Source organism: Micromesistius poutassou (assembly GCF_964030765.1).
Source record: "Micromesistius poutassou genome assembly, chromosome: 2".
In the NCBI taxonomy this organism is placed as follows: Eukaryota; Metazoa; Chordata; class Actinopteri; order Gadiformes; family Gadidae; genus Micromesistius; species Micromesistius poutassou.
In genome coordinates, this window is record NC_140272.1 from 23,336,534 (window position 1) to 23,349,506 (window position 12,973).

Sequence of the window (12,973 nt, forward strand, 5' to 3'; positions counted from 1 at the left end):
TAATTTATTTATGCAGTCAGATGATGTCTTAGAGTCAGTGCTATTATGATAACACTAAAACCAACAATATGTTGCAAAAATATGCTAAATAAAGAAAAACAAACACATTCACATCTGGAAATAACAATTTATCATCACCTCATGATGAATCAGACGAAATGCAGAACAGTGCCGTTCGTACGGTGATAAATCACTGCTGAAGTTCATGGCTGCCAAAGGGGTTATCGCCCGCTGGCTGTGAGAGCTAAACCCTGCTCTAGGCCGGCTGTGCCAAGCACTGGACAAGGTGCCAATACCAAGACCAGACAGCAGCGGACTGAATGGGAGCTCTATCCACACTAGAGAAGCTCCACATAGTTGTTGCACAACAGCATACCATCGGCCGGTCTCACGGAGGAACAGACTTCATTGTGGACGTCCATAGGCTGCCATCACATTCGTGGAAATGAATCAGACCTAATTTTAGATAAGAATCCAGAGAAAGTAAAGTTGGTGTGGAAGGAAGTTGCAGACAGTGACTAGAACCACCTATGACATGGGTTCAAATGACATTACCGTGTGGTGTTATTTGATAGAGGAGAATAACATTGACAGCAACTAACCCGTAATACTCTTCAGTAGAACCTATCTGGTCAGAAACAGACACTGGGAATGTTGGGCTCAGAATAAGTAGAAGACAAAAGAAAATGCGTGCTACCAGGAAAACCAAGCCCAGCGAGAAGCGCATGAAAGTGTTCCCGAACTGGACGCTGTGCTGAAGTGAACCGTCCGCTGATAGAGGAGCGCGGTTCTGTTTCCAGCGCCCTCCTTCCCGTGCCTAAGCCTATTGTGCATCTCCAGAGAGCCCCACAGAAGAGCTGCTTATTCCTAAGCTGCTTCAGCGGCTCAGCCAGCAGCGCTCTAAAAGGCTCCGCAGCAATCCAATCACAAACATAATAGGATTGGGGAAACAAAAGCCCGCCTAATTTTGGAGACGGCGAAAGGAAGAGCAGAAGAGATACGGTCGATAACGGAGAGCTTCCACACCGCCCTAGCCGCGGAGCCGGGGGGCGACGGAGCGACCCGGACGTCACAATCTCAAAGCCGGTTCTCACGTGAAGAGAGAGACGATCAACGTGGAGACGCCAGCAGTTGAGAACAACAGGGACACACACTGAACCAACGAGGTCAGTGACACGACGGCCCCCTGTCCTCCAGCGCCACGGCCCCCCAGAGTCAGGCTGGGGGTGGGTTTGGGCCCCCCGGGGTCAGGGGTCGCCCGCACGTCTGGAATAGAACCAGTGTAAGGGAAACATGGAGAGCCTCACGCATGAGAAATATGAGAAACGTGCAAAGAACACACAATGATGAGGTCAAAGGAAGTGGGTGACGCTCATGTGAAGCCAAGAAAATAAATACCAAGAACACGGTTTGCAAATTTAAATATTCATTGAAAAGCGAATTTCATGGAATACAGGTCTGACAAACTGAAGCATGCAGCAAATTAAAAAGGTTTGAAAGAAGAGCATTACATCTTACAGAATACATTATACCTACAACATATTCTATGTAAACATGCTGTCAGGCATGACATTTCTAACGATTGCGACAAACTGTAAACATGAAAAGGTTATTTTAGTGCAGCATTCCTCTTGGACAGTACTGGGAGCATGGGGACAGTACTGGGAGCATGGGGACAGTACTGGGAGCATGGGGACAGTACTGGGAGCATGGGGACAGTACTGGGAGCATGTGGACAGTACTGGGAGCATGTGGACAGTACTGGGAGCATGGGGACAGTACTGGGAGCATGGGGATGACAGCAGAGGGTATTGAAACGGTTTTCAATACAGAAACGTGGAACTCAAAGGCAATCTCAAGAACCTCACTGAAGATACCCCTTGGACTAAAAGCATGAAGTGTACGCCGAATTAGGGCAATAATCTGTTAATGTTTTAAAAAACTATTAAAACATCAGCAGTGACTAAAGTGTAAGTATGCATACGTGTCTATGTACAAGTAGTATAAACAGTGAAATGTGTCTCTTCCCTTAAGTGCTTCATAGTAAGAATTAAGTGTACCCGTGCATTTCATACCAGTTTTAAGAAGGGGTGAGCTAGCTCGTAGTCCGTTGCCACATATATATATATATATATATATATATACACATACATATTTTTAAGTAGAGTAAAGGAATTAAAACAATATGACTGACATTACAGCCTGAATTAGTAGTCGGAAATATGAATCACTAATTTCTGCTCCCTAAAATTCCTGCTCCTCTATAAACATACCTTTGAAAACCTTTTTTTTCCCACCAACATAGCATCTCTATAAAGAAATATCAATTTGAGAAGCCTATTTGTGTTATCGACTCAATCCGTTTTGATTAAAAGTTTACAAGTCGTCGACAGTCACCCATTTTTGTCAAGTGAAGTGAGTTCAAATCCCTCGCTCGTAAAACCGATACAACTACTCCCAAGCCTTGGTTTCCCCCGGCAGAACTTCAAACATCTAAAGTAGTGCTTGATCAAATATCTGATGTAAAGTATGTGCATGCAATTTAAAAAAAAAGACAAGAATGGGCCAGTCCTCCGACTCAGAAATCAAAACAGACGCGTCTGCGGTCCAAGATAAAAGCAGTCCTGGTGGACCGTCCTGGCCGGGGCCCCCCCTCAGCCTGGCCAGGGCCCCCCCTCAGCCTGGGCCAGGGCCCCCCCTCAGCCTGGGCCGGGGCCCCCCCTCCTTTAAGGTACAGGCAGACGATCATCTTCTTCCTCGATCATCGCCGTTCAAAAGTACAAAACACGGAAACAAAGGAACCGTGGTGGAGACGGTTCCCCTACACGGGGGGGGGGCAGAGCGGCTCGGGGAACGCTGCAGCGGTGGGGGGGGGCAGCAGGCCGCGGGCCCGGTGGTCTGACCCCCGCTTTCTCCTCACACCACTGCAGAGAAACAAGGAGAACACATCACCGCTGTTACAGCTTGTTGACATTTCGTCAATTTCGAAACAGTACAACTTGAGTGAAAGCGATGTTAATGAGCATGTGGTGGGAGCCCAATCCGGAAATGTCCCGTACCGCTTTCAGAAGGACGGAAGGAAGGCCCGCCCTTCAGCAGCTCTCTGTTGTGATAAGCCCGCCTCCGTCTCTCATAGTCCCGCCTCCACCAACAGCTGAGGACACAAACGTGTTCATCAGGCCAACAATAACATAACAATAACAAGAAAAGCCGGGCAGAGTTTCATATATTACTCTTTCTGGTAGAGAAATGTGCCATTTAATTTACGAGTAGTATTGCTTTGAATCATAATAGGCTGATCACACAGAATTTATTATTATTATTTAAATAAAAATAAACTGAAAAGTAATAAATACAATTCTAATCCGGTTGTTTCACTGTGCGTACAAGTTAAAATATGTTCTACTTTGCGACGTATGTGACCCCCCCCCCCCGCCCCAGAGCCACGAGGAGACCGTCCCCCCCCCCCCCGCCCCAGAGCCACGAGGAGACCGTACTGTAGCAGAGTGCAGAGCAGCATGGTGAGGGCACAGCCCACCACACACAGCACCAGCACCGTGGCGGCCGCCGCGCCGCGCTGGCTGGTGGCCACCACCGCCAGCAGGTCCGCGTGCTCACAGCGCATCCCCACGAACCCCGAGGGACACCTGCAGGAGGAGCACACACAGCCAGTCTGAACACAGCGTGTAACAACAACACACTGACCACAACGTGTAACAACACACTGACCACAACGTGTAACAACGTGTAACAACACACTGACCACAACGTGTAACAACAACACACTGACCACAACGTGTAACAACGTGTAACAACACACTGACCACAACGTGTAACAACACACTGAACACAACGTGTAACAACACACTGAACACAACGTGTAACAACAACACACTGACCACAACGTGTAACAACACACTGACCACAACGTGTAACAACACACTGACCACAACGTGTAACAACACACTGACCACAACGTGTAACAACGTGTAACAACACACTGACCACAACGTGTAACAACGTGTAACAACACACTGAACACAACGTGTAACAACACACTGACCACAACGTGTAACAACGTGTAACAACACACTGACCACAACGTGTAACAACGTGTAACAACACACTGAACACAACGTGTAACAACACACTGACCACAACGTGTAACAACACACTGACCACAACGTGTAACAACAACACACTGACCACAACGTGTAACAACACACTGAACACAACGTGTAACAACACACTGACCACAACGTGTACCAACACACTGAACACAACGTGTAACAACACACTGACCACAACGTGTAACAACACACTGACCACAACGTGTAACAACACACTGAACACAACGTGTAACAACACACTGACCACAACGTGTAACAACACACTGACCACAGCGTGTAACAACACACTGAACACAACGTGTAACAACACACTGAACACAACAACACACTGAACACAACGTGTAACAACACACTGACCACAACGTGTAACAACACACTGAACACAACGTGTAACAACACACTGAACACAACAACACACTGACCACAACGTGTAACAACACACTGACCACAACGTGTAACAACAACACACTGACCACAACGTGTAACAACACACTGAACACAACGTGTAACAACACACTGACCACAACGTGTAACAACACACTGAACACAACGTGTAACAACACACTGAACACAACGTGTAACAACACACTGAACACAATGTGTAACAACACACTGACCACAACGTGTAACAACACACTGAACACAACGTGTAACAACACACTGACCACAGCGTGTAACAACACACTGAACACAACGTGTAACAACACACTGAACACAACAACACACTGAACACAACGTGTAACAACACACTGACCACAACGTGTAACAACACACTGAACACAACGTGTAACAACAACACACTGACCACAACGTGTAACAACACACTGACCACAACGTGTAACAACACACTGAACACAACGTGTAACAACACACTGACCACAACGTGTAACAACACACTGAACACAACGTGTAACAACACACTGACCACAACGTGTAACAACACACTGACCACAACGTGTAACAACACACTGAACACAACGTGTAACAACACACTGACCACAACGTGTAACAACACACTGAACACAACGTGTAACAACAACACACTGACCACAACGTGTAACAACACACTGAACACAACGTGTAACAACACACTGACCACAACGTGTAACAACAACACACTGACCACAACGTGTAACAACACACTGAACACAACGTGTAACAACACACTGAACACAACGTGTAACAACACACTGAACACAACGTGTAACAACACACTGAACACAACGTGTAACAACACACTGACCACAACGTGTAACAACACAATGACCACAATGTGTAACAACACACTGACCACAACGTGTAACAACACACTGACCACAACGTGTAACAACACACTGAACACAACGTGTAACAACACACTGACCACAACGTGTAACAACACACTGAACACAACAACACACTGACCACAACGTGTAACAACACAATGAACACAACGTGTAACAACACACTGACCACAACGTGTAACAACACACTGAACACAACATGTAACAACACACTGACCACAACGTGTAACAACAACACACTGACCACAACGTGTAACAACACACTGACCACAACGTGTAACAACAACACACTGAACACAACGTGTAACAACACACTGACCACAACACACTGACCACAACGTGTAACAACACAATGACCACAACGTGTAACAACACACTGAACACAACGTGTAACAACAACACACTGAACACAACGTGTAACAACACACTGACCACAACGTGTAACAACACACTGAACACAACGTGTAACAACACACTGAACACAACGTGTAACAACAACACACTGACCACAACGTGTAACAACACACTGACCACAACGTGTAACAACACAATGACCACAACGTGTAACAACACACTGACCACAACGTGTAACAACACAATGACCACAACGTGTAACAACACAATGACCACAACGTGTAACAACACACTGACCACAACGTGTAACAACACACTGACCACAACGTGTAACAACAACACACTGAACACAACGTGTAACAACACAATGACCACAACATGTAACAACACCACACTGAACACAACGTGTAACAACACACTGACCACAACGTGTAACAACACACTGAACACAACGTGTAACAACACACTGACCACAAAGCGTAACAACACACTGAACACAACGTGTAACAACACACTGAACACAACGTGTAACAACACACTGAACACAACGTGTAACAACACAATGACCACAACGTGTAACAACACACTGAACACAACGTGTAACAACACACTGAACACAACGTGTAACAACACACTGAACACAACGTGTAACAACACAATGACCACAATGTGTAACAACACACTGAACACAACGTGTAACAACACACTGAACACAACGTGTAATAACAACACACTGAACACAACGTGTAACAACACAATGACCACAACGTGTAACAACACAATGACCACAAAGCGTAACAACACACTGAACACAACGTGTAACAACACACTGAACACAAAGCGTAACAACACAATGACCACAAAGCGTAACACACTGAACAAAGTGTAACAACACACTGACCACAAAGCGTAACAACACACTGAACACAACGTGTAACAACACAATGACCACAACGTGTAACAACACACTGAACACAACGTGTAACAACACAATGACCACAACGTGTAACAACACAATGACCACAAAGCGTAACAACACACTGAACACAACGTGTAACAACACACTGAACACAACGTGTAACAACACAATGACCACAAAGCGTAACACACTGAACACAAAGTGTAACAACACACTGAACACAAAGCGTAACACACTGAACACAAAGCGTAACAACAACACTCTGAACAGTGTAATAACAACACTCTGAACACAAAGCATAATAACAACACTCTGAACAGCGTAATAGTGTAACAGAGCTAAAGACTCATGGAGTCCCAGAAAGGATAAGCCAATCAAATCGGCCGGCGTTCCGGTTATCCCAAGAGAGGGAATTCCCTGACATTACTGCAGTCACACCAGATAACAATTTAAAACTATTTCAGATGTCTCCCCTGGCACGACGACCAGAGATAAATCGATTTTCCAGCTGATTCTTACTAGTCTTCCGCTATTGAAACATGTGAAATTGGCTTGCCTGCCTGATGACCTAATGCGCCTTTTTAAAATATTTTCTTTTTCCTAAGAGAATTGAAGGAAACCATGTGTCTATAACGTTTTTACCAGTTCCAGATACCACATTTGTCCCAATGTCAGGCACAAAACATTTGAATAAATATATGTTTTTCTTGGATCAGATGATGGGATGGCTATGTAAACCTCAATAGTCCAATCAGATTGAATTACAGAATGTGGGCTGTTCATTCGCTTGGAAATACTAAAATGCAGGATTTTCTGGATTTTAGGATTTCATTTTATGTATTTAAAAGCAACATTAGAAGTTTTTAGTAAAACTTCTGTTGGTTTCAACTTCCTCTCTGAATGGCTGTGCTTGAGGTAAATGACATAATGGAATTAGGAGGAGAGTCTGCCTGCGTCAGACGGCAGCGGCTGACGCTCTGACAGCGCTGTGTCTGTGGCGCTCCTACAACGTCATGTAGCAGCGCCGTCCCACAACATCACCTGCCGGCTAAGTGTTTGTCGTTTTTACAAGCCTATGAACAGCGTGTTTGTTGCTCCAGGGACATGGTTACAGCTGATCACGTTGTTGTGATGCCGTAGTTTTGTGACCCGGGGAAAAGAACTGAAAAACAGCACAGATCCTAGGAGCCACAGCGACAGGGCGGTGTCAGGAGGCGCATGGATCCAGTCCCGTTATCTCTCTGACTCATTTTGAAATAGCACCACATCCAACTGTTTTTATTTTGACCAAACTTAAAGGGGTAGTTCAGGATTTTTGGACATCGGGTCTCATTTCCAAGTGAGCCAGTGTGTTATTGATAACTGGAGACCGTTTTCAACACGTCTCATTCAGTCCTTCTAGTTGCGGAAATCGCTGGTGGTAGGCTAGCGCAAGTCGAGGGGAACTGCTAGCCTGCCAATAAAAACTGTTTCACCCACTCCACAGTACACCCGAGGCAAACCAATTATAACGCCAGACAATCGATGTAAATGTCTGTGTTGATAGAATAATGTTAGAAATAAAACTATCGTTGTATCGCAATGATCGCATTACATTTTGGGGGACTACTTTCTCAGCAGCGGCGGCGCCGGTGTAGCGACCGATTCACTACAGCAGAAGGTAAACAGAGAAGCGCACTCCAGGTAATATCAGTCCGCCGCTGCCGTAGCCTGCTCTCAACTACAGGGATTATAAACTAAATGCAATGCGATGATGCAAGGGTAGTTTTATTTCTAACATCATTCTATCAACACAGACATTTACATCGATAGTCTGCATTATAATTGGTTTGTACTGTGGAGTGGGTAAAACAGTTTTTATTGGCAGGCTAGCAGTTCCCCTCGACTTGCGCTAGCCTAGCACCAGCGATTTCTGCAGCTAGAAGGACTGAATGAGACGTGTTGAAAACGGTCTCCAATGATAAATAACACACTGGCTCACTTGGAAATGAGTTCCGATGTCAAGAAGCCCGAACTACCCCTGAAAAGTTCAGTTCTGAGAAAGAAAACAAGTACCACTTGTTTTCATGTTCAGTATTACAGTCAATGGTTCACAGTCCCGTCTTTACACCTTCTTTACACGTTGTTTACACGTTCTGTACACGTTCTGTACACCTTCTGTACACCTTCTTTACACATGTATTCTAGCTCTGGTTGATCCGTCACGTTGTTGCTGCACTCACACACATGCAGGCGTCTCCTCCAGGACCAGGAAGCGACAGGTGCCATGGAAACAGAAGTGTCGGTGTGAGTCCGGACAGTCGTCAAAGTGGAACCGCACCGCCGCCACGAACTCTGGGGAACACAGGAGAGCCAATCACAGGAGGCCTTAACCACTAGAGGAGAGCCAATCACAGGAGGCCTTAACCACTAGAGGAGAGCCAATCACACGAGGCCTTAACCCCTAGAGGAGAGCCAATCACAGGAGGCCCTTAACCCCTAGGCCCTTAACCCCTAGAGGCCCTTAACCCCTAGAGCCCCTTACCTAAGGGGACCGTAGAGAGATCTTTATTGTAACTTAATCTAATCCTACGGTAATGCTCTCTGAATGTTTACGGCCCACAGCCGGTGACAGCCTCCTATTGGCTGACGTTGGGGAGCTCAGTGAAGGACCACGTGTGTTACGTTAACGTGGTGACGCTGTCCGGCGCGTGGCTCCGCCTCCTGGGTCTAGACATGGCGGCCGTTGACGTGGTTTGGTTCGGCTCCAGCGTTTGTTAAATGTAGGGACAGGCTGACAGGACACGTCGTTCGAGTCAGAGCCTTATTGTTTCACTTTTCTGCTCAATAGTTTGTGTTTCATCATGAATTGTTCTACTGTATTCAAAAACAGACTGATAATCAATACTAATAAATAACTACTAGTAACTAATAAATCATTTCTCAGTCTTTGCTAGCTGTTTGTGAAACCTCCTGTGCATCTCCTTGGGGCTAAGCCCCCCCTGTCCTTAAAACCTAGTGACGCCTCTGGTTTCATCAATTAATGTTTCAAAACAAATCTGCAACCCAAATTGAAATACAGGATACAAAAGAACAAATAAAGCAACAGCAACATGATTTTGAGGCGCTGCAGACCCACAACACAAAGAGAGCAGAAGAGCTTTACCTCCATTGTCCCCACAGGGAGGGAATGTATAGTTTACAGGTTTTGTATTTCAGGAATCACAGCCCAGTCAGATCAGATCCCCGTTAAATATCACTGATAGGATATCAGGTGTTCCATCATTTCACAACTTCTGACAGTCGTGATGGAGAAACTGAAGTCAAAATGATACTCAAAAGAAAATGTGATATCAATTCAGGAAACACAAAATACCGGCAACTGGCCCCAACAAAAGGTTGGTGTAGAGTCCTCAGGCTCCCAAATCAGATGTCACAATGTGCCATTCAGGAGAGAGAACACACACACACACACACACACACACACACACACACACACACACACACACACACACACACACTTTCCTGCAGGCGTCTGACTAACAACCCCTCACTTTCTTTCTTTCCACGAGACCAGCGCTCCCAGACAGAATTCCGTCAGGATGAGCTTGGGAATGCCTCCCAGATACTGACTACGTGTGGTGATGTGAACATCTGAGGATAGAAAAGTCCTACATAAAGGCTTTGTACCAAAAACAACCAGACTGTCCGTCAATTACCGTGCAGGAAGTCTCCTCAATCCCCTTCCACTTCCTCTCTGACTGCTCTATCTCTCGTATTCCCTTAAACACAAGCTGTGGACAGGAAGTTGAAAATGTAACCTGTGATTATAGTTTTTGGGTGAGTTTGCACCAAACTCTTTTACCGCTTACTTTTAACTGGAGGGATGGTTTTGGGTGTAGTGCTGGTGGTGGTGGAGGAGGAGGTGGTGGTGACCAGGGGGGAGCCGGAGGAGGAGGTGGTGGCGGAGGTGGAGGTGGAGGTGGCGGTGCTGACCAGGGGGGAAGCGGAGACGGAGGTGGAGACGGAGGTGGTGCTGACCAGGGGGGAAGCGGAGACGGAGGTGGTGGAGGCAGAGGTGGAGGTGGTGGTGAAGGTGGTGGTGGTGGTGCTGACCAGGGGGGAACCGGAGACGGAGGTGGAGGTGGAGGTGGAGGTGGTGGGCGCACCGGTGGAGGCGATGCGGATGGAGGGGCTGGCCTCCATCACTGGACCTCCCGGCGATGCTCCCAGCGTAAACAGGGAACCTACCGGTGGAGAGGAGAGGGGTTGTTGATCGCCAGCATCGATTAAAATGTAATCCGATCCGAAGACCGTGAGCGGCAGGTGAAGGTGGAGGCTACAGGCCGTCACCAATGTGTTGTTGTCCACAGCGCTCACGTTCAGAGAGATGCGTCTCCCTCGAGGCCTCCACTTCCACTTCGATGGGATCTTATGGCCACCGAAAGGTCAAGTAGTCGTTCATTAAAGCATACCACAAAAAAACACCACCAACACCTCGCGTTTAGTGTGGCATGCTGCAAACACTACACTCTAAGTAAGTAAGTAAGTACACAAAGGCGTTGAACATAATCGACAGATGAAACACACGTTTATCCCGGATGTGACAGATTGAAGCACTACTTTTACGTTAGATACAACAGGCGTCGTGTCGTGGGGACAGTGAAGCCTCGTCGGGTCTAGATGGCACAGCAGGGGTTCAGAGAACTCACCGGTCAGGAGAAACACTGCGTCCCACAGGATCCGATTCATCCTGACGACTTGTAGGAACAACGAGGTGGTGGGCTGGGGCTGAGCGTGGATCCACAGTTTAGGGTGACGGCGTTCAGCGCGCAGCCCATTAATAAATCCGACCCCGACACTGACTCAGCCGATGTCCAGCACAAACATTTCCACCACAGTAGTGGTCAAATTTGAATTTATACGGAGTTTGTAAGAAAAGCGAAGACTTCCTGGTTATTCCACGCGCTTTACACTTGTTTCAATCAGCTCTGAGCGGCGACGCGCACGGTTCATTCCCGGATCACTGGACTGAGCGGCGCGCACCGAGAGGCCAATTAACATGAGGGGGGGGGGGGTGGGGGGGGTGGAGAGAGAGGGGTGGAGTGAGTGAGGGAGGGGAGGAGGAGAGAGGGAGGGGAGAGGGGAGGAGGAGAGAGGGAGGGGAGAGGGGAGGAGGAGAGATGAGGAGTGAGTGAGGGAGGGGAGGGGGAGGGGGGAGAGGGGAGGAGTGAGGGGAGGGGAGGAGGAGAGAGGGAGGGGAGTAGGAGAGAGGGGAGGAGTGAGGGGAGGAAGAGAGAGGGAGGGGAGAGGGGAGGAAAGAGGAGAGAAGGAGAGAGGAGGAAGAGGGGAGGGGATGAGGAGAGAGTGGAACAGGAGGAGAGGGGGAGAAAGGAAGGGGGAGAGAGGGAGGGGAGGAGGAGGAGGAGGAAAGGAGAAAAGGAGGAGAGGAGGAGGAGGAGAGGAGGAGGAGGAGAGGGTGGGCAAAGCGCAGACGGGTGGATGGTAAGAAGATCCCGAGGATTATTTTCAATGCAATGCAGCGAGTACGTTTGTGTCACATCTGTACAGTACATTATCTGAAGCGTGCATTGCTATATTGTCTAGAACCAGACAAACCAATGACCCGCTTGATAGCAATAAGTAAAAAAGTAATAAATTAAGTGCAATTTCTTGTATTCCCTCAATGAAAATATTCCAGAGTTGGAATAAAAATGTACTTCTGGAAATGCTGAGATGAAGTCAAGTGGTTAGACGCAAACCAGCCCTGGGTTTCAAAGAGGTTTAAAAGACGGTGATTTACCATGAACACATCAGTAGGTGTGGTGGGAATTCCGGAACCATGTCAATCACAATTGTCTAAACTGACCAAACTGGGTAGAATAAAGAGTCTTCCGAACTAACATACAATAATACAATGGATGGGAAATCAACACTGGTCACATGTAGGCAAGAGATTAGTTCCTTTAAACCTCAGTCATTTTCTCCTGTCTCTGTCGCGCATCACGTTATGACAGCGCCATCTGCTGGACACACCCGCTGTCTGCGGGCTGTAACGCACTGTACAGCCCTTCACGGTGGTCAAACTTTCAACCATGTATTCATTTGAATTAACACTTAATTACAATTATTATTCAATTGTATTTTACAACCACTGAGCACACGTGTTCAGGATTTAGCATAAGTATAAGTAAGCACAAGTAAATCCAGAGTAAATCATTGGTTTACTGGTTACCCCCCCCCCCCCCCCCCCCCCCACCTGTATTGGTTTCCTCCCACCTTCTATTTCTCTCTCCCTCTCCCTCTCT

At 47.0% G+C, this 12,973-nt stretch overlaps 1 protein-coding gene across 1 annotated transcript; it reads right to left on the reverse strand.

Moving 5' to 3' along the window:
• Window positions 1–2,916: 2,916 nt before the first annotated feature.
• tgfa (transforming growth factor, alpha) lies at window positions 2,917–11,510 on the reverse strand (the record flags this gene model as incomplete). Its single annotated transcript, XM_084463503.1, has 7 exons — window positions 11,378–11,510; window positions 10,778–10,912; window positions 10,538–10,585; window positions 8,909–9,020; window positions 3,498–3,647; window positions 3,060–3,154; window positions 2,917–2,924 (listed from the first exon to the last, which is right to left on the reverse strand). Exons 1-7 carry the CDS (start codon window positions 11,415–11,417, stop codon window positions 2,917–2,919), a joined length of 588 nt encoding a protein of 195 aa, XP_084319629.1. The 5' UTR covers window positions 11,418–11,510.
• Window positions 11,511–12,973: the final 1,463 nt, after the last annotated feature.